This window comes from Ctenopharyngodon idella, chromosome 12 (assembly GCF_019924925.1).
Source record: "Ctenopharyngodon idella isolate HZGC_01 chromosome 12, HZGC01, whole genome shotgun sequence".
NCBI classification, from domain to species: Eukaryota; Metazoa; Chordata; class Actinopteri; order Cypriniformes; family Xenocyprididae; genus Ctenopharyngodon; species Ctenopharyngodon idella.
Window position 1 is genome coordinate 6,227,364 of NC_067231.1, and position 27,313 is coordinate 6,254,676.

The 27,313-nt window shown below is 37.6% G+C and overlaps 1 protein-coding gene across 2 annotated transcripts; it reads left to right on the forward strand.

The window, feature by feature from the left end:
- The first annotated feature begins 621 nt into the window (after window positions 1–621).
- On the forward strand, window positions 622–27,095 carry rhobtb1 (Rho related BTB domain containing 1). 2 transcript variants are annotated; one of them, XM_051915382.1, is made up of 10 exons: window positions 622–917; window positions 4,037–4,232; window positions 4,456–4,559; window positions 11,177–11,362; window positions 11,501–12,459; window positions 13,664–13,782; window positions 18,335–18,485; window positions 18,971–19,059; window positions 20,324–20,429; window positions 21,401–27,095. In XM_051915382.1, the coding sequence occupies exons 2-10, from the start codon at window positions 4,053–4,055 to the stop codon at window positions 21,568–21,570; spliced, it is 2,064 nt and encodes a 687-aa protein (XP_051771342.1). In that variant the 5' UTR covers window positions 622–917; window positions 4,037–4,052; the 3' UTR covers window positions 21,571–27,095. The 2 variants fall into 2 exon arrangements, with proteins under 2 accessions (XP_051771342.1, XP_051771343.1); XM_051915383.1 differs by lacking the exons at window positions 622–917; window positions 4,037–4,232 and adding an exon at window positions 10,510–10,556 and having other exon boundaries at window positions 4,458–4,559.
- Window positions 27,096–27,313: the final 218 nt, after the last annotated feature.

Consider the following 27,313-nt stretch of genomic DNA (forward strand, 5'->3'; position numbering starts at 1 on the left):
CCGCCCTGGTTTCATTCATAATTTGAGCTGTTTCTCCGAGCAAGTAAAAAGACAGAGAAAATTGCTAGAATTAGGACAGTCTGTTCTTTTACTGGATTCACAGGTCCAGGGTCTATGCTGTTATGAAACAGAACTAATCGGCAATTCAGGTTTTTGCTCATCCACTATATATGCAGAAGATAATATCGGAAATGAGTCGATGGTAATCTACTTATTTGGATTAAAATGATGTAGACTACAGACATGTCAGTCATTTAACATCTAATCAGGGTGTAAATAAGTGTGTGTGCAGATGTATCTGACTGTGCTTGTAAAATAAATTTCAAAAGCTGAGGAGATTTACAGCATAATGCCTTGTTATACAGAATTAGACTTAATGGCTACCAGCTTTGACAGTGACTGGCACTTACGCAGTCATATGTCAGGTCTAAGTAGCAATTCCATTTGAACACTTCTAAGATGTTTCTTATTTGAAATGAACACGTTTTGCTTTGTGTGTTCATTGAAAATTAGCTTCCAAGACGCTGGCTGATGCTGTTGTTTGGCTAACAGCACATATGAGGCACCTTGTTTTCCTGAATGAAATCGTACGCGCGCGCTATTAATAGCACCGGCTCTATGACGTCACAATGGAAGCCGCATCTGACTCGCGACAGATGATGATTCTCTCAAAGAGCCTCGCGACCGAGAAGGACACAATATCCCCGCGTATTTATCAGTCTATACGCTTGCAAATATACAGGAATTAACTTTTTTTGCTCACAGACGGGGACGTAGTGGCGGTTAGGAGATGGTTTTGCAGCATTTCCCTAGCTAGCGACGAGCAATTGTTCTTTCATAACATCAGCAAGCTGCAGTCACTGTGTACTGAATTCTTGACTTCTGACAACAATAAACACACACATCACAAAGACACGGTACGTATGCTTGTGTCCACCGTGTGATGGCTTTTGTTTGCAGGGTGGTGTCCTCATGTAATTCATCATGCACCTTACAGTTGATCAACTTCTTAAACAGTGACAACGATGTATTGTTTTTATATATGCTATAAGTAAATTATAATATTATTTTTGTTGGATATGAAGTTATTTGACCAAAATTGCATTTTGTGGACAATGTGGAGTAATGCCAGTAGCCTATTTTCCATACATTCTCCACACTATTGCTTTGCAAGTTCATACATTGCTGTTTGCATTTTCAGCAGTGATCATGTTTTATGTATAATTGAAAAATGTGCTTTGTGTGGTATAGCATATAAATGAACTACTTTTATTCACATTAATTATAATAATAATAAGTCTAATAATAATACTAATAATTAATAAGACTAATAATAAATCAACTTTGGTAATAATTTTTAAGGGTGAGATGAGATAAGGAATAACACCTTGCATGGGCACCTGCATACTTCCACGTTTCACTGTGTGCATTAATGTTTTTGTATATGTTTACATTCTAGTTGAAATGACTTGCACACTGCAATATCTTTGATTCTGCAGTTAGAGTTAGTATGTTTTAGTATGATTGTTCTGCAAGTGCTTTAAATAAAAATCATAACATATCTTTGATATTTACTATGCATTTACTTGTCCATTTCTACTCGATTTTATGATTTTTTTAGTTTCAACTTGCCATTCTTCATTTGTTATTTGAAGTGGTTGGAAAAATGCAGTGAACCTTGATACCACTTTGTTTTTTATAAAACATTTAAGGCAGCAATTAACTACATTTTAGTGGGTTGATTTTTTTTTTAGTTTGTGTTTTTTTGCTCAGTTTTTGAACTGATTCATTTTTTGATCAAAGTTAAATTGCAACAGCCCCTGAAAAAAATGCCAATTAATCTGTCTTTGTACTGTATATAAAAAGATTTCAGTGAGTGGATTAGTTAAAGAGAGCACAGAGGTGTGTGCATGGAAGTTTTGTCATCATGCTGAATGAATTCACATGCCTTAAAGGCACAATATGTAAGATTTTTGGATTAAATTATCCAAAAAACACTAGAACAATGTTATATATTTTGTTGACTTGTGTACCTACATTATCACAAATGTTTCCAAGAATGTTTAAATCCAGAGAAATAAGCAATTTTAACCAGGACACGGATTGTGTCCGTGCGTCACCTATCAATGACATCATACCCGCGTTACCCTCGGTTCCCGGTTTTATTTTGTAGAAACCATGGAAACACCAAAGATGCTTTAATATATTATGTGTTTTATTAGACAGGTGAGCAACTGTTTGGATACATTTATCAACAGAAAACTAATCATGTTAAATAGCTCATCACAGTAAGGCGCCGTTCACGTCGCATCTTTTGCGTGCTCAACTTCGTTATTTCAAATGTAGGTGCGCGACAAGCGCGCTCATAATAGAAGTGACGCACATGCGGTGCGACGCGCTCACTTTTTCCAGGCGCAGCAAGATGAAAAATTCTCAACTTTTCAGAATGCCGCAAGCACACCGCAGGTCATGTGAACCAAACAATCAGCTTCGGCCTTTCCATAACAACATCGAAAGCTCAGCCGAACAGCTGATCATAGCTGTACATGGCAGGTTTTTATTTACCTAGTAGTAGAGCTAATGCAAGGGCTAGAAGTCAATATATTCTTTGCTGAAACTTCCTCCTCGTCGTGGAGAACGCAGTTCATGGTTGCATAGCAACGACAGACGCCACGGGAGTGCAAGCGCTTTGGAAAGAAGGAGAAAGCGGCACGGCCGTGCTTTCCATGCATTTTTAGACGCGACATGTGAACTAAGTCTTGTTGTTTAAATCTCGTTTTCTTGATTTACTGTGAGTACCATGTTTTACCATGCCTAATATCGATCTAGCTTACTGCAGTGTGCAACAAGTGTCTCATAGTAGCTGTTGAGCGAATGCACAGAGTAGCATTATAACAAATTTTAACACACAAATGTATCTAATATGATAAAACAGCGCTGCATTACCCTACATACGCTTGACTGGAAGAAGTTGAAGTGCTCAACTGCGGTATAATTCGTGCTTGTCTCTCATTAGCAATCACTCCAGCAGCCACGTTCTGTTCCATGGGCTTTCAGCCACACCCTGCTTCATACAGTAATGTTAATAAATCTTTAATACATTAGCTCATCCATTAATATGATTTCTGCCCAAGCCCCGTCGGATTCTTTTCCACGTGAAGACAACACCTCCCATGATTCCGCAAAATCAAGACATCATCAAGCTACGACTTTGTTTTGAATAAGCGACCTCTAGCGGCGAAAAATGACATATTGTGCCTTTAATAAACAAGTTTACATATTGCTGATACTGTATATGCTGATTGACATCATCACATTTTTGAGGTATAGAAATAAAGCTCAGTGATGATTTTTCAGAGAATGCTTATTTACACCTCACCTTTAAAAAAGATCCAGTGGAAGATGTATTGAAGGTGTGAAGGTGAAAATTAGAGATGATGTTGCATTATGTATCAGCGCTAATTGGAGTGATTAAAGGCCACATCAGTAATTTAATATTGTATTATGTAATCAGACGTGTTTTTCCCCCTTGGAATTAAGACATGAGAAATAATTTAATGGTTTCAATATTAAATTATAAAACCACATGGATGATCTTTACTGTTAATGTTATTATTTATTGATTATGGTAGATGCACCTGCCAAATAGTTAACAGCCAATAATTACCAGAGCTGTCTTACACTCTTATATTGTTAGCAAATATTTTGAAACACTTTACATTTCAAAAATTGTATTTTTTTAAAAAAAATATTAAAATTATGAACATCTTTATATTTGCAGTCATAAACACTGCATCTGACAAGAAAGTCATATGGGTTGGGTTTTGTCCCACTCAGCAGGAACAAGATGTGGATATAATATAGGGCAACTATTTTAGGAATGTGAAAACAAGAAGTCCTGTATTATATTGAGGTTTCATTGACCCACAGCAAGGTCAGCGCTCTCTGCAGCTTCTGCTTTATTAGATCTGAAATGAAATACCAGTATGTATGTGCGCCGTTATGAATTCTTGTACAACAATTCCTCTTCTCATAGGGTGCTAAAGTTAACTATGGACTACGAAAGACCCAACGTCGAGACCATCAAGTGTGTTGTTGTGGGAGACAATGCCGTGGGGAAGACTCGCCTTATTTGTGCTCGGGCCTGCAACACTACCCTTACCCAGTACCAGCTGTTGGCCACCCATGTACCCACCGTCTGGGCCATCGACCAGTACAGAGTCTGTCAAGAGGTAAATCTTCCCTCAATTAAATTTACCTTGCCGTTATCATTGCATTACGTCAGGCCCATGGCTGGAGATAATGAGCGCATGATCCCTAGATTTGCTTCCATCAGGATTCATTTAAATTTCAGCTGGCGGAAGGGAAACAGATTACAGAAAAAGATCAAACACGCCTGTGGTCTTCTTTGCTTCAGGGCAGCGGGGCAGGAATTAATGCTATGACTCCTTGTAGGTCTTAGAACGTTCCAGAGATGTTGTGGATGACGTAAGTGTGTCCCTCCGGCTATGGGATACCTTTGGAGACCATCACAAAGACAGACGCTTCGCCTACGGGAGGTACGGATACATTCCGTTTGATTTGTACTTTCTGTGTAATAGTGGTGCTAGCTTAAAAGAATTGTTCACCCAAAAATGAAAAGCTAAGCTAAGCTAAAAAAGACAAAATGCACCATAAGTCTCTTAGAATAATCATCATTCAAATAATCTATTTTAAAATATTTAAATAGACATTATTCAAAGGTAAGGCTTCATTCACTTCATGTTCATTCATTTTTTTATTTAATACTGAAAACTGAAAATTATAAAAACAAGAATTCAGCTTAATTTTTTTAGGGTCAGGGGTAGAAAATGAATAAACAGCTTAAATATTCAATTTCCATGTGTAGATGGGCAATACAAAATATAATAATATTTCTGTGTAATACAACATATAATATTATTTCTGTGGTTGTCGAATTTTAAAGGGTTAGTTCACCCAAAATTGAAAATTCTGTCATCATTTACTCACCCTCATGTCGTTCCAAACCCCTAATACTTTTGTTCATCTTCGGAACACAAATAAAGATATTTGTAATGAAATCCGAGAGATTTCTGTCCCTCCATTGACAGTCTACGCAACTACCACTTTGACGCATCAAAAAGTTCATAAAGAGATAAAACTAATACATATGAATCGATGAACATATGAATTTTATTCACATATAAACATCAGCGAACATGAACGGAAGCTCAACCGTACTTGCTTGATGCACAAGAACGAAGCTCATTGGTTCTTGCGGATGCTCAAATGTGCTGCGTAACCTGAGAATGAACCTCATTGGTTCTCACACGTCAAGCAAGCATGCTTGAGCTTCCGTTTACCATATCTGATGTGTGTTGATGAATGTTTATATGTGAATAAAAGCCTAAATTCAATCTGTCTATCATATAAAGCAATTGAGTTTCTTGAGAAAATTTGGACTAAACTGCTCAATTCAATGGATTCATTTTACAATCTCTTTATGAACTTTTTGAAGCATCAAAGTGGTAGTTGCGTAGCTGTCTATGGAGGGACAGAAAGCTCTCAGATTTCATTAAAAATATCTTCACTTGTGTTCCGAAGATTAACATAACGTAAGTGGTGACAGAATTTTCATTTTTGTGTGAACTAGTCCTTTAAATCAAATAAATGAATGCAACATACACAGACCATTCTTTGTCTGTCACATAACCAATCACTTACCATGTTTGAATATGTGCATTTCCAATTGAGATTTGAGCGCTTAAGAGTTGAAAATAAAAGTTTAAATTTCAGTCTCTGAAACCCTAGCTATTGCATTTCTTCAGAAGACTTACAGACTCAAGTTTTTTTGTTGGTCACCATTCACTTTAATTGAATCGAAAATAGCAGCGTGAACATAGTACTGAACATCTTTTGTGTTCCTCAGAAGAAATATAGTACTGTGGGTGTGAAAGAACATGTAAATGATGACATCATTTTAATTTTTGGGTGAACTATCTTTTTAATTCCTTGTTGAATTAAATTCATTGCATTAGGATGCATTATATTCATTTATTTATTATGGCAATCAGTGTGACTCAGATTAAGCTATGATGTTGAAAATAACATAAATATGAGGGTATGCATGAGAAAATTTCACAGTGCTCTCTGGTTAATATCTCAACAAATTACCGGAGAAAAATTTTAATTGCTTCTTCAGTTCACAAGTGCCACCACTTTACTGAACAGAAAGACAGGAAGCATCTTGCCATCAGATGCTTTCATCATTTGCTCTGACATCAGACACTGAGCTATTTGCAATTGAATGCGTGCCGAACATGACAGCTGAGCACTGTTATGTTAACTCATGGCCATTTTGTGTCAAGCACTTGTTTAATGAGGTCTTTCTTTGCTTTCATCACACGCTCACTGCTTCTCATGCTTTCTTTTATGGCATTTTCGGAACAGAATAAACATAGAAAGTTCTCATTTTGGTATGAGTTTGTGGTGGTGGTAACATAATTAACATCAATTATGTTATGTTCACAGATGTATTTACAAGAAACTTAGAATGCATAGCATGCAGCATTCATTTTCATATTGTTATTTCATTCAGGGTCATTTTTTGTTTAACTGTTAATAAAACAAACACATTTAGTTAATATTACTGATTAACTGGCCAGTTTTTACAGAAAGGGTTTTTGGTTGGTGTTATAGTCATGTGTCAAACCTCATTTATTATTCAGCAAGATTTTTTTTTAAGAAATTAATTTTTTTTTTTTAAGAAATGGCAATAACATCTTAACTAATATTATTAAAATACATAGGGTGTGTCTTAGTCCACTGCTGCAGAGGGAATATATATCACTATATTTACTTAATGTGGCTGGAAATAATACCTGAAGCTAATGCCTTGTTATACAGCGATGTTTTTTATAAATACCATTTTACATTTTATTGAGTGATCTTGTCATGTCATATTTAGTCATCAGTGTCCCAGTGCATAGTGGATTGTTAGCACCCAAATTCATGTTCATTATATACCGATTCATACCAGCTAGAGAAGGGAATGAGGCGCAGTTCAAGAATCCATTTCAGAAGAAATTATATTCCTGCAGTGTTCAGTTCTTATGTCCTTTTGGAGTTGTTTAACAGATGGTGTTCAACTGGATGAGTATGACCTGATTCTTCCCTCTGACAGTCTGAAGAGAGACTTTAGAAACCCAAAGAAAGGTTGTCTGCGTATTTACCCTACAAAAGAAAGATTTAGTGCTAAACCCATCCCAATCCAGATACACTAGACTACATCAATCAGACACGGCTGACTTGTTGCCTGGAGAGCGTGCCTTGCTCCCTGACTTGCTCCCAGGTATGTTCAATAGAATTATATTTTTAGTCTTCCCTGCTTTATTGCATCCTAAAAATAAAACCAAGGCACTGAGGTCTGGAGTCATAAAGCTTTGCTCTGACTTAAAGAATGACCTCTAGATGTCCACTACTCAGGGCTTCGATGTGTTACTGCTGTATATACTCTGTTTTTAGAAGTAACCCATAATTTAGGAACCAGATTCTAAAGTCCTACACCTCTCAGAATCCCCATGTCCTGTCTGTAATTGCCAAATAGAAGAGTGAGAAATGTGTGCCCTGCTTAATGAGAACAGGATAATAGTAGGGGTGGGCAGCATGAATTAATGCTTGTATCACAGTATCAATAATATTATATACTGAAAAAAAAAAAAAAACATGAATGCTGCTTCATCTCATTTTGGAACTTTATGGACGCAGACCAAAAGATATGATTTATTCATGACAAATGATAAATCTCACATTATGTAACATTTAAAGGGCTCAACCAAAAATGAAATACTAAACCTCATGCCATTCTAAACCTGTATGACTTTCTTTCATCTGTGGAATACAAAAGAAGATATTTTGAAGAATGTTGGTAATAGGGCTGGGAAGCGATTAAAATTTGTAATCTAATTAATTACATGAGATGCGAGTAATTAATCTAATTAATCGCAAATTTATCGTACATCAAATTAGATACATCAAAAAAGTCATTATTGTGTAAAGCATCATATAGACATTACAAAAAGTAGATTCAGAAAGAAATATTTTATTTGATTCAACAGAGAATTTATTATACAAACTTTTGGACCATGAGGTTGAGTAAATGATGACTGAATTTTAATTTTGGGGTGATTTATTTATTTATTTTAATAATATGGAAAGTAAACATATAGTCAACTGATGTTTTATGAAAGATTTTCTTAGAGAAATTAATTTACTGAAGGCTACCAAGAAAGCTAGGTTACTAATTTTATTAAATTAATTTACAATATGTGCACTTTTATTATTAATGTGAGGGGCGACGCATCACACAGGCACAATAGCGCTGTATGATGGCAGATGTATCACTTTTATTTAGTTTTTCCTTTTTTACTCAAAATATTCACAAACTTGTTAACTATAGCCTATCATGAACTACAGGCTATATAGGCGCTGAGCACCCACGGATAAACATGAGATATTCTCCATTAATTTTAACCAATAAAAAAATGACTGCAGCTTTCAGATGCGACGTTCTTTTTATTTTTATAGTTCAGTTTTATAGGCAGTTACTATGGCATTTTTAACGACGCATGTCGAGTGCGCATCAATGCAATACATTAACGCGAGAGCGCATCAATGTCATGTGCAGCACGAATTTCTCCACAAAACTCACAGGCTCTACTCTGGCTCAGATATTATTATGTGGGCATGCTCGGTTATGGAGTGTGGGCACCAACCGGCAGAAACATAAATCAATTGTCAAATATTTGAATGTGTTTTGTCTTATAAATCATGTCAGTTGATCTATAATGCGTGATGGGTGCTACCACCGCAGAAGCACGTTTGAAATTAGCAGTGAACGTTCTGATCTTACCGGTGTTGTCATACATTTCAAATGGTTCAAATTGATCGCCTTTTGCCTTTCATATCTTGAATTTTATGTGCATTCTAACTTCATTCTATAGGCTATGTCATGCAGTGAGTTATTGTCCTGCATCATATTTATCATCAGTCAGCTGCATGAAATGTAGGTCTGGGGCTGGGGCAAGTGTGTTAAATGCATTAAAAATTTAAACACGTTATTTTTTTCCATAATTAATTAATCTAATTAACGCATTAAATTCCCAGCCCTAGTTGGTAATCAAACAGTTTTTAATTCTATAGTATAGACAAGGGGTGTCCAAACTCGGTCCTGGAGGGCCACTGTCCTGCAGAGTTTAGCTCCAACTTGCCTCAACACACCTGCCTAGAAGTTTCTAGCCTATACTAAGACCTTAATTAGCTGGTTCAGGTGTGTTTAATTAGGGTTGGAGCTAAACTCTGCAGGACAGTGACCCTCCAGGAGCAGGATTGGACACCCCTGGTAGACAAACAAACAAAACACTGAGACATTTCTCAAAATATCTTCTTTTACATTCCACAGAAGAAAGTCAGTCATACAGGTTTGGAACAATATGAGAGTGAGTAAATGAGTGACCTATCATTTTATGTTAAAAACAAAAATAATTATTATAGAGCGGGTAGTTCCGATACTAAAATCTGACTGGATGAGACATTCTGCAGTCAAATATTCAAAAAAAAATTATACAACAACTGTTATACAATATACAACAACTCCACTTGAAGTGGCTTAAAAAACGCTCCTGAATATCAAAATTCTTCCTCATCTCGGAAGAAACACAATTGAACAATATATCTACGAGTTAAAACATTTCCACTGTCACACAGTATATACTTACATATCTCTTGCTGAATGACTGGTTTGTTTAGTGATAAACGAGAAGAAACAACTCAGCAAAAGAGAAGTCATAAATCTGCGTGATTAGCTGACATTGTTGACAGTGGGAAAATACAACCTTTACCACAAACAAAGACCGTTTTGCATGGATGTAGCAATTTTACAAATGACTCTGTCTGCTAGTGGGTTGCGTTTTATTGCTAATTAATGATTTTGTGGATTTTACCCCTTGGGTTGATGTAAGGTTGATAAGGATAATTGCTGCTTATATGCTGATTTACTCTCATTTATTCAGGTTGAGGGAGTTATCGTTGAGTTACTGAAAGGGCAAACTGAATCCATGCTGGCCCTCCAAGACATCCTGTAGTCCAAATGAGTGCTACATGTTTTACCAGAAGTGCATTGATTCTGGCTTAACATCAATAAGGCTTGTCTCTAGAGCAGTAGAGTGATCTGCCAAGAGCCCCATTTTGACTTGAGATGTCAGCAAAAGTCTTTAACCTAGCAATTATTGGGACCATGCTGTGCCATATCAAAGTGTTCAGGTATCTTCAAACTCACGTCTTAAAAGCTGCTTGATATCAGACTCTGGTTTACTGTAGCTTTGGACTTACATTGTCATTAAAGATTGTGGCAGTAATGTTGTTCTCCTTCAGACAGATTTCCCTGAACTGTCATTGACTACAAAGGCAAATTATTATGTAGCATTGTTCTGTGCCTCTTTTTGTTTGTAGGGCTCCTATGATCTTTATGCAAGCCTGTGAAACATAAGAGAGACACTGTAAGTCCTCAAGCCTGCTAGCATCTCCATAATTCTCTGCATTGCCAAGTGTGTGGTGTGGTAGCTGAGACCTTTGCTTGCCCAGTCAGCAAGAAATGCACGATTCCTTTTGTGGACAATGGCAAATGGGTGATCGTACATTATTCACCTACTTGTGTGGTGACGGGTGTTGCCCCTCCCCAGGATAGACTTTGTACTAATCTTGCTACAGGAAGGTATGCCAGCAGTGCGCCAGAATGTCTGCATGTCATCCTCTTTGTGCTTTTGTTTTGTCTGTTTTGTTGACCATGTTTGTTCTAGTCCTCACAGATACAGCCAAAAAAAGCATTGCCAAAGGAGTTTATGGTCTTGGGCATCAATCTAAACTAAAGGCAATCTTTTTGCGTGCTGTCAACGAGTCAGTGTCAGGCTGGCATTAAGATTGCAGGTTTTGCATGTCCACCGAACACTGAAGGACTGTAGTGTTGCTATGGATACCGCTTGGCACCTGTCACGTACGACACTCTTGGCTTCAAATCCTGTTAGCATGCGTGTTACATGGTGTCTTGCCCTGTGTTGTTACACAGACAAGTTTTCTTCGGACAATTACCTGATTTCCTTCTTACCTTTCACTTCTGAAGGTCTGACGTCGTGGTTCTCTGCTTTTCCATCGCCAATCCCAACTCCCTACATCATGTTAAATCCATGTGGTACCTCGAGATCAAGCACTTCTGTCCACGCACACCCGTAATCTTGGTCGGTTGTCAGCTGGACTTGCGCTATGCTGACCTGGAGGCAGTCAATCGAGCTAGGCGACCATTATCAAGGTACTGGTAACTAAAACTCCTTGCAATTCTTTGCTATTCCTTTGCAATTCCTATTAAAAATTCCCCCCAGGAAGTTGCATACACAGGTGCGCTGTCATATTAACACAAGAACTGACTGTATTTATTTGTCTTTCACAGGCCCATTAAACCTGGAGATATTTTGCCTCCGGAGAGTGGAAGGGAGGTAGCCAAAGAGCTTGGCATCCCATACTACGAGACAAGTGTTTTCGATCAGTTTGGTATCAAGGATATCTTTGACAATGCCATCCGAGCAGCCCTCATCTCCAGACGCCACCTACAATTCTGGAAGTCCCACCTGAGGAAGGTCCAGAGGCCACTGCTGCAGGCACCATTTTTGCCACCCAAAGCCCCTCCACCACTTATTAAGATCCCAGAGTGCCCAACTAAAACCCGGGATGGCCTGAGGCAGCTTCTTGAGAGCCCCCTGTGCGCTGATGTTATGTTCATCATTCAGGAAAACGTCCACTTGTTTGCCCACAGGATCTACCTGTCTACCTCATCGTCCAAATTCTTCGACCTCTTTCAAATGGACTTCTCAGATGAGTCCCAGTGCTTGGTGGTAACTGAGCATCACAGGCGGGATCAACTGATGCGCACGCTAAGCCTGGACACAGAAGAGGACGTCACCGTTCTCCCCAACCTCTCGCCTTGCTCGCTCCGGGCATCCAAGAGTGATGGTACCCTCAAGATGATGAGTTTCAGTGGGATGCACCGGCGCACCAGGCTGTCCCTGGCCTCTTGGAGCAAGGCTTTCTACAGCATCCACAAGGAGAACGTGCTCAACCCAGTCACGGGTACGCCGGCTCTTATGACTGTTGTGAAGATGGATCATTCCATCCACCATGGACCATTCAGTGCTGTCCTACGCTTCCTCTACACTGGAGAACTGGATGAGAAGGAGAAGGACCTGATGAAGATCGCCCAGATTGCAGAAATCCTAGAAGTGTTTGATCTTAGGATGATGGTGGAGAACATCATGAACAATGAGGGCTTCATGAATCAAGAGATCACAAAAGCATTCCATGTGAGAAAGGCAAACCGAATCAAAGAGTGTCTCGCCAAGAATAATTTCACAGGTATTAAGGAACCCAGATATGTTTAATTTATCTAAGGCCATGTTTACACCTGGCATTAAGATGCGATTTGGTCGATCGGATCACAAGTAGAGGAGGGAGACACTTTCCCGTTTACACCTGATATTTTAATCTGTCTCTTTTGTCCACTTTCAACCACTTCTGTCATGATTTCTTCGAGGGGAGGGTCTATGGGTGGGTAAATGTATGGTTTTTTTTTTTTCAGATCTTTCGATCTAATGGACAAAATAAGCTCACGCGATTTACATATGAATGCACCCGGATACGATGGAAAAACACGGAGAGCAGCAAAAAACATTGTGTTTAGTATTTTTTTTCATCTTCAAACTAAACTTGGGTCTCCAACCAACAAAGTTTAAATCCCGTGATTCCTATAATGTTCACGCATTAGGTCAGTAGGTGGAAACTAGGAGGTCTCTTGTGGCTGTTCAAACGCATTCGACAACATGAGTGTTCACACTACGAAAGCAATCTGGTTGAATGTGTTTTCGACTACCTCTGGAAGTGGTCGAAAGTGGACAAGCTCAAAACGTTTCAGACCCAGTTTCCACTATTTAGTGTTGTTCACTTGTGATCCGATCGACCAAAACGCATCTTGATACCAGGGCCTTACTTTGATTGAAAAAGAAACGGGTCACTTGAAAATAATTATTACATCTGCTGCAACATCTGCTAGCCTCCTGAAATGAAGTGTTGAGGAAATTACTTTGTAGCACACCAAGCCACAAGCTTTTCATAATTTAAAGCATTTCAACTACAGGTATGTAGCTCAAAAAGTGCTAGCAACTTGGTCATGAGTTTGATTCCCAGGGAATGCATGAACTGCACGATATACCTTGTTATTTTGGGTAACGCATAAGTGTAAATGTAACTACAGTCAAGTCACAGCTTTATAGTTACACTATAAGCAGACAACAAAAAACAAGCTATGACTGATGTAGCATTTTGTCATGCTATACAGCTACTTATTGGATAAGTATTTCATTAAAAGCAGCATGTTTTTATAGCTGAACTACTGTCATACTGTAAAACAGTTACATTAATAGTGTCACTACTTTCAGTTATTAAATTCCCAACACTGCTAGTTGATGTGATAAAGCATTAGTTTAAGTGGTATAGCAAAGATGCTATAAAAGATTACTTTGTAAAGAGCAGTTACTCATGGTGTTTTGCACTGTCTTTGCAGATGTGGTGTTCAGGTTGGATGATGGCACCATTAACGCCCACAAACCACTGCTGATTTCAAGTTGTGACTGGATGGCTGCCTTATTTGGGGGCTCTTTCATGGAGAGTGCAAATGACGAGGTGAGTGTGAAAACAATGTTCAATGAGCTCCAGTTAGGGCACTGACAAGTTTACAGAATATCTTTATTTTGTCCTTAAGCATTAATGAGTCTGCCAGTTCTTAAACAGATGGTACAAGGTCACACCGCTCAGACATTTACATGCGCTTATATACTCAAATAGATGCGCACTGACACATTTTACAGACACTGGCTTGCCAACAAATTGCATCAAATTCTTGAATAACTAAAATAGTCTGGTCCTGGTGTCTCTAAGTGACGTTTTGAAAATCTATTTTTGCGATGATGAATGATCTGTCAGCTCTCATGACATTTGAAGTGCATGATGTTTATCTTGCAAGACATTTTATTTACAATATAGCAATTTTATTACATTTTGAAAAATGTCATTCATTTGTATTTTGTTTTGCATTGATTTTCAATTTAAGTTTATCTGCAGTAATTGTTCATTCATTTTTTTTTTTTTTTTTTTTTTTGGAAATTATTTGAAAAACAAGTGTTTTCCTTTTAGTTCTTATCTATATTTTAATGCACATTTATAGTGTTACTTTAGATTGTACTTATATTGTCTAGAGTGTTGTCTAGTTTTAGTCGTTGTATTTTATGAATGATAATAACCTTATAGTATAGTTAGCATCATAATTAATAATTAATTATAATTTCCTAGCCATCGACATGCATAATTCATAATTAATGAGCTGAGATACACCATTGATACAGGTACTTCCTGCTGTTTGAAGCAAACATTATGCTTTTTGCTAGTTCCATGGCTGCCACATGCACACTTAATCCTGTTTCTACTGTCCAAATAGATGCTTTCATCTGTGGCACTGTTCATTAATTTCCTCCTTAATGGGTGGAATAAAGCCGAGGTGGAATAAAACCGAGTTTCCTCCCTGAGGAGGAAAAGCAGACGTCATTCAGAGACAGTGATCTGTTTTCTTCTATGGATAATTTTTGCACAAGGGACTTAATGCATGATGGCCAGTCCTTTTTATTTGCCTTAGTGCTCTGACATTTCATGCCAGTGTAACAATTGGGACAGCTATATTTTAGGCAGCGTCCTACTTTCAGACTTTAGTCTACAGTGCTTGCTCAAATCCGACAGAGCATGCCTCTTTTTCTTGCACTCTCTTTTGGAGTGGTTAGACTACCCCAACGAAACACAGCAATCTACTGTGCTTGCCCTTGAAGAGTATTATGTAATGGGTTACGTAGCAGCGTCTATCTGCGTGTTCTGCCCAAATGTGCTTAGTAATGCTGGGCTGCTGGTGAGCTGGCCATCAGTTTCATAGAGATTAAAGACTGAAAAGTCCCGTTTCCAATCAGCTGACCAGAGACTATTAAACGCACTTTGTTTCTGTTCTGAAATAAATACTTTTAATCTTTTAATTGTTGGTGCTGTTAAACATACTTTTTCAGTGGTCGAATTCAAATCTATAATGTATTACATTTCTTTTGTAATCACCCATAAATCCTGTGAAAGTAAAAACTCAAAAAAAAAAAATAATAATAATAATAAAAAAATGAAATACTGAAGTAAACTCAGCAACACAATATACAAAAAATATATAATAATAACAAGAATACAAATAATAATTATATATATATATATATATATATATATATATATAATATCTATATATATGTGTGGTTTTTATAATCAATTAACACTGCTTTTGTCATTTTTTACAAGATGGACAAAATTTGTCACCAAAAATGTCATTCAGTTTAACCCAAATTTTGGTTTTACCGAATTACACTTTTGGTTATACCAAATGACGATATTTTCAAACAATGCTAACAGGCTGATATCTAGCTAGTTAGCTGGCAAAAGGACAATCAAACATTTTATATTTAGTACAAGTTTTTAAAATATTCCAACATTTTCCATGTTTTATAGCGGTTGTACCGAATGACCTGATGTTTCGGGACATGCGTATGAGCAAGTGAAAACATGAATTTTTCAAATAGTTAAGAGAGAGTCAGTTACTTTGCTTTATGACCATGTGGTCCTTTGCAGGTGTATGAATGATGTCACATCCTGTCACATGATATTGACAGCATAACTTGATCCAAAATGGTCCCTTTATATTGGTTACTCTGAATGACATCAATGAAATTCATTTTTCTGGACATTCTTTCTCATAACAAAGCAACGACTTCTACACATAATTTTAATATTTTTTGCACTATGTTGATATATGATGATATAAAATCATGCCAGAATAAAAAAATATATACATTTATTTAATTTTTAGATATTTTAATCACAAATGAAATGGCTGTATTGGCCTTTGGACGGTTTAACTGAATGACCGTTTGACACTTCAAAATCTTTGAAATACCTTTATATGTAGCAAAATATAATTAAAACCTTTTGTTTTCAATAAAAGAGATCTAGTTGTACTACCTTACATACTTTGGATGTCATATCTTTGTTTTTTATTATTATTAAGGCCTTTGGACAAAAAAATGACCCGTCACATCATTGACCCATTTTATATATACAGGTGCTGGTCATATAATTAGAATATCATCAAAAAGTTAATTTTTTTATTATAAATTATTTTTAAAAATGAAACTTTCATATATTCTAGATTCCCTACATGTAAAGTAAAACATTTCAAAAGTTTTTTTTTAAATTTTGATGATTAGAGCGTACAGCTCATGAAAGTCCAAAATCCAGTATTTCAAAATATTAGAATATTTCCTAAGATCAATCAAAACATGGATTTGCAAAACAGAAAAGTTAAAGTTCTTTAAAGTATGTTCTTTTGTGCACTCAATACTTGATCGGCAGGACATATTACAGCAAATGACTTGCTCCTAGCACAAATTACTGCATCAGTGAAGTGTGGAATGGAAGTGATCAGCCTGTGGCACTGCTGAGGCACTATTGAGCCTTCAGATCATCTGTATATTGTTGGATCGACTGTTTCTCATCTTTCTCTTGAAAATATCCCATAGATTCAGGTCAGGCATATTGGCTGGCCAATAAAGCACAGTAATATCATGGTCAGCAAACCACTTGGAAGTGGTTTTTGCACTGTGGGCAGGTGCTAAAGTCCTGCTGGAAAAGGAAATCAGCATCTCCATAAAGCTTGTCAGCAGATAGAAGCATAAAGTGCTCCAAAATCTCCTGGAAGATGGCTGCATTGACTTTGCACTTGATAAAACACAATGGACCAACACCAGCAGACGTCACGCCCCCCCCCCCCAAATCATTATTGACTTCAGAAACTTCACACTAGACTTCAAGCAGCTTGGATTCTGTGCCTCTCCAGTCTTCCTTCAGACTCTGGGACCATGATTTCAACATGAAATGCAAAATTTACTTTTATCTGAAAAGAGGACTTTCGACCACTGTTCACTGTCCAGTTCTTTTTCTCCTTAGCCCAGGTAAGATGCTTCTGACGTTGTCTCTGGTTCAGAAGTGGCTTGGTAGTCCTTTTCCTGAAGATGTCTGAGTGTGGTGACTCTTGATGCGCTGACTCCGGCTTCATTCTACTCAATGTGAAGCTCTCCCAAGTGTTTGAATCGGTTTTACTTGACAGTATTCTCAAGCTTGCGGTCATCCCTGTTGCTTATGCACCTTTGCCTACCCAATTTCTTCCTTCCAGTCAACTTTGCATTTAATATGCTTTGATACATCACTCTGTAAACAGCCACCCCATTCAGTAATGACCTTCTGTGACTTTCTTTGTGGAGGGTGTCAATGATTGTCTCCTGGACCATTGCCAAGTCAGCAGTCTTCCCCATTAGTGTGGTTTCAAAGAACAAAAGATACCCGGAATTTATACTGTAGGGATTGTCATTTAATGAAACTCAAATGTAAATATTCTAATATTTTGACATACTGGATTTTGGACTTTCATTAGCTGTACGCTCTAATCAACAAATTTAAAAAAAAAAAAAAACTTTTGAAATGTTTTACTTTACATGTAGGGAATCTAGAATATATGAAAGTTTCATTTTTTAAAATAATTTACAATAAAAAAATGAACTTTTTCACGATATTCTAATTATATGACCAGCACCTGTATATATAAAAAAATTATTATTATTATTATTATATTATAAAGGAACCTAAAAAATGTGCTTTATCTGGTAACAACTTCATCTAAATTAACTGGGTTTATTGAGGTCAAAATGTTATGTAGTCTGAATAAATCATCCTCACAAATTAGGTTAGATCGAGCAGAAATAAATCTTTGCAGTAACGACTGCAGGTTTTTTTGTGCAACTTTTAACTTGCTCTGCCTTTAACTGACTTTTCTCTTTGGTAGATGTCACAAGTCCTTTTATTTTTCAACCTCTCCGAACACCTGTTATATAAAGATGCGCACACAATTTAATCAGTTCTCGTTGGATAAAGCCAAGTCTCATTCTACATTTTTTTCCACCAATTTCCTATTTCACTCAAGAATTATGTCACATTTCAGAAGTAAATGGGATGTAAATGCTATTTCACGCTGACTTAGTGGCACCAAATGGAATTGAAAAAATCGACTGTTTCAAAAATAATGACGTACGTCCATATGTGTTGCCAGGTCTCATTCCCCAACACCAGCAGGGTATGTATGCAGGCAGTGCTCGAGTATCTCTACACCAATCAGCTGTCGCCCATGGCAGACCTGGACCCAGTGGAGCTAATCGCCCTGGCCAACAGACTGTGCCTTCCACGGCTCATCGCCCTGACAGGTGAGCTTCTGCCAACGCCCTGCCACATGCTCCAAATGACACACAAAACACCAAATGCCTTCCTCAAGCACAAGATAAAGCCGTTTGACCACCTCAGATCCAAAGCAAACAGGCCTTTTAGCCCTTTCTTTCTGTGTTGCTTAGCAACGAGCGATGTCAAGGTGCCAAATAAAAGAGAACATCTCCACAGAGCTTTGTGTGGCACACACTACAATCTGTCCGGCAGACGTCATCTAATGACGTGGTGGTGACAGGCTGAAATTTATCTGTGACTCCAGATGCAGCTATTTACCTCATGTTTTGCGTAGCCTGCGCCGCCCCGGAGAAAACACATTTTCTTTTTTTGTGCGTCAGATTATTTACAGTCTGCAAGAGTAGCAAAGCATCACATGAAATATTATTCTATGTAAATATCGCTGCTTTGCTTAAACTAGATGTTGGGGAGAAGCTCTTCTAAATGTTTAACAGATATTTTCTCTCCTCAGAGCAATACGCCGTGAGCGAGTTATTAAAAGCATCTAAAGATGGACAGGATATCGACGGCGAGATACTCACCTATCTGGAGCTTGCTCAGGTAAATGTGTCCTTCATTATTAAAATGGATAATTAATATTAGATTTAAGTGTCAGCTAAATGTATAAATGTAAATATTAGTGCTGTGAATCGTTAAAAAAAACTAAACGCATAATTAATCACATAGGTTAGTTGTGGTGAGTCACGATTAATCGACTGCTAAAATTAAAACTTGTAATTGTAAATATATCTACACATGAAATCTACACATGAATTAAATTAGAATCAGTATAAAGTAAATATATTTTACGTACATACTAGTAAGGTTAGTATGTCAAATATTAATCTATTAAATCTATTAAAAACAAATTCTAAAAGTTAAAATGAGTACACTGATGGTGTTGGATTTACTTTGAAACAATTTTCTCTCAGAAATTGCTAGTAAATTCACAAATAATTACACAGAAACGGCAAAAATAGTATTTTCTTGTAATTGTTGTTATTTTCCCCTGCCCTATTAGATATAAATGAATAAATGTAAATATTTTCATATTAAGAAAATTACTAAATGACTGGATATATTTAAAAAAAAATTTAAAGGGATAGTTCACCCAAAAAAGAAAATTCTGTCATCATTTACTCACCCTCAAGTAGTTCCAACCCTGTATGAACTTCTTTGTTCTGCTGAACACAAAGGAAGATATTTGGAAGAATGTCAGTAACCAAACAGATCTCGCGCCCCATTGACAACCATAGTAGGAAAAATAAATACTGTTGTACTCAATGGGGGGTGAGATCTGTTTGGTTACTGACATTCTTCCAAATATCTTCCTTTGTGTTCAGCAGAACAAAGAAATTCATACAGGGTTGGAACTACTTGAGGTAAAATGATCTTGAGTAAATGATGACAGATTTTTCATTTTTGGGTGAACTATCCCTTTAATATTTTTAATGTAGTTAAAAAACAATGCTGTGATTTTACAGGTGAGAATACAGCAGTAAATATATCTGTAAATATCTGGTATTCTGTAAAACTGTACTGTAATTTATCTGATGCTTTTATTGCAGTTATAATTGCCTTGGCTTGGAGCAACCATGCCATTTAATTTTCCTTTTAGCATACTGTAAATTGTACAATAACTTTCAAAGATTTGACAGAAGCTGCAAGAATTCATGGTAAAATACAGAATATCATTTCAGAATACAAGATGACAGCCTTTGTTTACAGTGATCATATTGCAATATTTAGACTAAATACCAATGTGACTGTTTATCATACAAACAATGTTAACGTCTTGTTTTTTATTCTCTTGTTTTGATGACAGTTCCATAATGCTATTCAACTCGCTGCCTGGTGTTTACACTACATCTGCACCCATTACAACAGGATATGTGCCAATTACCGCAAAGAGATCAAGTCGAAATCGCTGGGTAAAAGCATTTCCTGAACAATTATGAGTCAGATGCAAACATCATCATTGGAACTGCATGATTAAAGCACCTGTAGTAACATTTAACTTTGCTTCATTACATAGAAGTAGCTATGATGAGTATTTAAGTGTCCTCTTAAAGTGATAGTTCACCCAAAAATGAAAATAATGTTCCAAATCCATATTTTTTCTTACTATGGAACACAAAAGGAGATTTTTTTTTTTTTTTGAAAATGCTCACACTGCTCTTTTTTTCACTACAGTTCATAGTGACTGTAAAGTGGTTCTTCTACCTTTTGTGTTTTTCAGACAGCATACAAATTAAATAGGTCCTTTTATGCTTTTTTACATTTTCAACTTTATTTAGTGTGTTTTTGAGCATGAAAAGGTCTGCAAAGCACAAAGTCCACTCCAAAGGGAGTTATACTCTATATCAAGCACTGTTTATGAACTCCTTGAAACGCCTCGATTGTAGTCTTGAGTTTTCTTCTGGGAACGTACATGTCACAATTTTCCTCATTTAAATAATTCCCGCACAAGGCATAAGCGGAAAAAAAGGGCAGAGGCTTGCTTGAGTTACATTAGTAATGTGTTGAAACTTGCGGTTATGGTAAGGGGTGTGACATTTCCCAGCCAACCAATCAGAGCACACTGCGCTTTAGGAAGGAGGGGCTTCATAGAGACTGGAAACTAAACAAAGCGTTACTGACAGACTGGGAAGAGAGGTGCTGCAACAGTGTAAAATATGGGAAAAATAGTGTGTTTTTTGAGCAATTAAGCATGAAAACCTATTCTAATAGACCCCAAAAACAAAATCAAGACTTTGTAAAAGGGCATAATAGGTCCACTTTAAGAAAATAAGCAAAAAAAATGAAAGAATTTCCTTTAAGAGGACACATTTCTGCTTCATAAGCTTCATTGTATATCATTCAACCTTGACATCTTTCTGGGTTTGTGTTGTAATGTGAGCAGAAAACCAGGAATATTTTGAGAAGCACCGCTGGCCTCCGGTCTGGTATCTGAAGGAGGAAGATCACTATCAGCGGGTGAAGAAGGAGAGGGAGAAAGAGGATGTGATTTTGAATAAACATCACTCGCGGCGACGCTGGTGTTTCTGGAGCACGTCCCCTGCTGTCGCTTGAGTCTTTACCATTCTAAAGCTCATTTTATTTTTAAAGCTGTTATTTTCCTTCTTTTCCAATTTTGCTAAGATGAAACGGGCCACACTAAATGAGCAATCGGTTTGAAGCACAATCTCAATGTCCAATCAATGCTGGCCAACAAATCTGTGGAGGTGATGTAAGCCTATTCCTTATGGTGTAATAATAATTGTTTTAATAATCGAGCTGCTGTGTTGGACTTGTTTGTGTCACAGCAGTGATCTGACTGTGTTACATGCATTAGAATCTTAAAACACTAAGAGGATTAGGGAATCTGTTTTATCTTGTATTTCCTTTTTTCACTTAGGTGCTATATACTGTATATTTGCATTAACACACTGTTAAATGAAGTCATCTAAGTGGAAAATGCTCATTATGCCACTAATTCTGAGCACATGCATTAATCTACGAAGTTTGCATTGTACAATTCTACATTCAGGCAAATTTTGGGTAATGTGGGAGGCCTGTGTTTTGGACAACTTATGACCAAAAACTAAGAGCACTTGAGGTTTGGGCTTGCTGTAGATTGTAATATAATGGATGTAGTTTGATCATTGTGATTGTAAGAGCTTACAGCATTCAGCCCTATGTAAATAGCAGGGACAGGAACGCAATAGCTGCACTGTAAAAAAATTAAGTTGAGAAAACTTAAGTTTAAGGCAACCAGCTGGAGGAGATTTTTTTTTTTGAGTTTTCTCAACTTGTTGTTGTATAACAAGTTCAATTTTCAACAAGCTGAGAAAACTAAAAATCACCTGCAGCTGGTTGCTTTAAACTTTTAAGTTTTCTCAACTTTTGATTTTTTACAGTGTGGGTCATTCCTGTTATGCAGTACATTTTGAACTCCTTTTTCAAAAACAAAACAAATGGATGCATTTCTGTAAAAGATTATGCTAGTCTTTTTGAAAGATGTTCTGGTAAAAACTCAGGCACTTAAAATTTATAAATTATAACTTGATTATTTACTCAATGTCAAGAAACAAAAAAGTTACAGCCCCTAAAGGGTCATGGTGTCAAAAATATGACATGGTAGAAAAAAATATATATATTTCAATACTTCTGTGTTCACTCGCAATATTTTAGTTTTCGTTCCTCTAAAAAACTTTGCATTCGCTTGCAAAGAGCGCAAAACTATTTCCAATTTATCAGGATTTTACTGTTAGTCATTGCTTAGTGAGATATTGGCAGTTAGTTTTGAACTTCTTTTTTCCTTTTTTATTTTTTGATATCAGTATGATATACTGATTTTTGTAATTTCTGTAAATGATAAACAGGTGGAATATTTTAAAATAAGACAAACCAACTAATACCACAGAAAATAATTAATCAAATTCATTGTTCACTGCAGTCTTTTGATGTTTGTGTTGTTCCCATTCAGTCGGTTCAGTCAGTACAACACATGACTATGGGATGACGCTCTCTCACGCCATTAGCTGAAGACACCTTTATTTACGTCTGAAAGGCTAATTCCCCTTGTTTCTCAGCTCTTCACCGTGATGGTAGAACACCATCACACCACATTTACGAGAAATACCCACAGTGGTGACCCTTGTTGAAGCAAAAGCTTCAAAAGAGAAAAAAGAGAAAAGTTATTTAGCTCTAGTTTAGCTTTGCTAACAAAGGGCTAATAAACTCTTTTTCAAAGCAAAATGTCTAAACATAAGAAGGGTTCTCGCCCCTGTCCTATGACATGTATTTACTGTCAGAAAAGGATACTCACAAGCACTGTCCGGAGTGCCCTCTAAGGCAGCGGGTGGAAGTGAGGTGATGGAGGACACTTTCATCAATCTGTATCGGAGAGCGGCAGGAGGCTGTTAGTGGGAAGTGGGTTAGTGTCAGCCCCCCTAATGAAGCATTCGCTTGCTGCATACCTGGCGCCGGTTAAAAATAGTGGCATTGCAGGTACCCCCACTCTCCTAATGGGTCCATGCCGGTTCTCATTCAAACAGCTCGGCAGGAATTATAGTGATCAGGCCTGCACTGCTAGAGTGTTGAGCACCATGTCCTTGCTGCAGACGTACCTGTACCAGGCTACCTGCTTGGTGGAACTGAGCAAGGCCGTGACAGGGGGAGGCCATGCGACGTGCTTATGGGGGAAGTACGGTCCACAGCCGACTACATACTACGTGCAACATGTTGCACGTTGGTGTCATTGTGTCATGCGATGGCCAGAACAATGGTGGCTCAGAGTCATCTTTGGTTGACACTTGCAACCCTGCGAGATTGGAATGCTTTTCTTCGGTGCACCGATCTCCCCATCCGGTTTGTTTGGTGAGGGTCTTAATACGTTTCAGGTGGGGTTTGAGGACTCTAAAACAAAGGCGGAATCTCTGAGGGGCCCGACCGCCACTAGCCACCAGCCATCTCCCTGACCGCCACCAGCCAAGAGGCCAGCCTCAGCAACAGCTCCGAGGCCCAGTGCTTGGGGAGCCGGGCCGATGAACACACAGCCTAAACAACAGGTGAGGTCGGAAAGAAGGGATCCGCCCCTGGGCAAAAGGGAGATATTTCTGTGCAGTCGTTTGGCTGGGTCTCCTCTTTATGCATGTGTTCCAGTGTTGGGCACTAAGCAGCGAGTTGGATGTCACATGTCGTTTAAACAGACGGGTGACTATAACAGCATTGTGTGTTCGAACTCTGATCCCCTGGGGAAACCCGGATCTGTTGACAGAGGGAATTCCCCTGGGCATGGTTTTGTCACGCGTAGTAGTAACGACAGATGCGTCACAACATGGATGGGGAGCTCTGTGCAATGGGAGCTCTGTAAGAGGGGAGTGCACATCCTGGGCCATCTGAATGGTGGAGCAGACCTGCAGTCCAGAGGGGACTGCAGGTCAGGGAGTGGCGTCTGCACCCTCGGATAGTGGTGCAGATCTGGGATTGCTTCGGCAGGTCCAAGGTGGATTTTTGTGTCTACAGAAAACATGTACTGCTGACTGTTTTTCTTTATCACAGACAGGAATGCCCTGCTGGGGATGGACACCCTGTCGCATCCATGGCCCAGAACCCTGCTGTATATGTTCCCGCTGGTGGAACTGATACAGCCCACCCTGGACAGGAGGGTCTGTCATTAATTTTGATGGCTCCTTGCTGGCCAGTGAATACATGGTATGCGAGCATCATGACGTTATCAGGGACACTGTGGTGTCTTCCCTTATGCAGGGACCTGCTGTCCCAGGCAGGGGGGCAGATTCTGCACCTGCGGCCGGAGCTGTGGTCTCTATGGACCTAGCCACTGAGAAGGAGAATCTGATGGCAGCGTGGCTCCCAATCAATGTCGTGGCAAGGGTGCTTTATGCGTTGAAGTGGCGCATTTAAAGCTTGGTGTGGCCGAAGGTCTTTATTGCCGTACCAGTGCCCGATTGGGGGGATACTGACTTTTTTGGAGGAATTGTTGAAGGAAGGTCACTCCAATTCCATGTTGAAAGTTTATTTGGTGGACATTTTGCCAAATCTATCTATTGACTTCATTCTTTATGCCCTATGTCAGAGGCTTGGTGAAGAGCTGGACTGAACAAGGGGAATGACGTACATGACCGCATTTATATGCTGTCGGCAGGTAGCCCCTACCACGTCGACGTGTTATTGGCCTTTCAGGTGTGAATAAAGGTGTCTTCAGGGAATGGCAATGTCAATTCTTATATGATAATGTCAACGTGTAAGGGAATTTACAAAAGATTAAAGGCCCGTTTACACCAAGAACAATAACTATAAAGATAACTAGAACGATAACTATGTTAGCATCCACACCAATGCACAATAACTTTATTATAAATGCAAGCTGCAGTTTTGTCACCTGCCACTTTAAATGCTCGAGCTCTTTAAGTGCAAATTCCTTATTTAAAATGTAGGCAGGATGGATTCTGATTGGCTTCTGTCAATGTTTTTATCGTTCATCACCTAGACAAAATCGTTGTGAAAGTGATTCCAACGATTTTCTGCCGGTATCCTTATAGATTTGATGAGGACTATTATTTTAGAACAATTAGAATGTAGAACAATTTTTAGAACAATTTTTTAAACTAAATCTCTATCGTTATCGTTATAGTTATCCATGGTGTGGATGGGATGGGATAGTCAGAACACATCATAAACCTATAATTGATTACAAATTAAAACAATATTCTTAATGAACATTATAAAAAAGAATTTAAAAAAAAATAATCAACTGAATTAAAAAAAAAAACATATATATATACAGTATATATATATATATATATATATATATATATATAGTGTTATTTTTATTGAGACTAATAGGGTTTATTTTAATGGTGTCTTTTAAAAAAAATGTGTATTTAATATTTTATTCAATATTAAATAGGATGGAGATTTCAAATATGCTGCATAATATGAATGACCCAGCTCTGTCCAGATGTAAAAGGTTTTACAGGAGCTACAGTCAACTATGAGTTAAGGCCCGTTCACACCAAGAAAGATAACTATAACAGTAACTATATTAGCGTCCACACCAACTGCGGTTATGTTGTATACCGCTTTAAATGCTTGAGCTCTTTAAATCAGGGTGGATTCTGATTGGCTGTCAATGCTTTTATCGTTCATCAGCTGGACCAAAAAAACGTATATATTTGTGGTGTGGACACTGCTATTCTTTTACATTCATCTTCATGTTTATCGTTATAGTTATCATCCTTGGTTTGAACGGGCCTTTATTTTTCTACATTCTCTTCCATGTGTTGTAGCATAATGTTAATCTTTACTGACAAACTACACATTCACTTATAATTAGAAGGGCTTAGAAACACGGCTTAGTTCAGGGCAAACCATAACTAACAAAACATAAATAATGTAACCACTACTCACATATAGTACATATAATACATGAATTCCACCATTGTTGTGCTAGAAGTTACATATATGTACTGTAGTGGATTGTAACTTTATTTACACATCAAAGATTGTCATAGTTGTGAAAGCTAAAACGATTTGCTGTGTCCTATAATGAATAATTAATGTTTCGTGTTTCATGGTAGGATATTATGGTCTGTTTTCACAGGTAAAGAATGTACTGTGGCTTTATGTGTGAGTATTTACTACACTCTCAAAGACAATGATGATTTTTGCACGACAAAACACCCGGTCGGTGCCGAATCCTAAACGAAACCAGACGAATGATGTAACTGCCTAATAAAGGAGGAACGTTCATACTTGAAGAAAAATAATAAAGTTTAGTCATTATAGTGTAGATATTCTTTAGTTTACCAAAGCAATATATAGAAGATCACATACATAAGATACCATGATTGTTTTTTTGTTTGTATGTTTTGTTTTGTTTTGTTTTTTCCAGTGGTATTGGCGAAATTGTTGTTAACTATTGGTAGCTGCTAAAAACCAAATGGCTGGTTCATTTGGTTCTTGCTGTCTAAATGCCTTTGATCTTGCTGGTCATTATCTTTAATGTTGGTTGTTTGTTTATTTATGTATTTCATTAATTTATTTTTTTTTAAAAATGGAATATTGTTGAATAAATTATTGATTTTACTTGGTATCGAGTAATTGGTTTTTCTAATTCAATCAAATTTTTCTATTTCATTGTGATCTTCCAATGCAAATGGGTTGGTTATTGGGTAGTTGACATGAAATTTCAAGCAGTGGTACTGGTGTCCGCAGTATGACATATCTATACTTCATCAAAACCTTTCTAATTATTTAATGTATTAATCAAGATTAATTTGCCACACTGCAGGATGAGACTGTCCTCCTC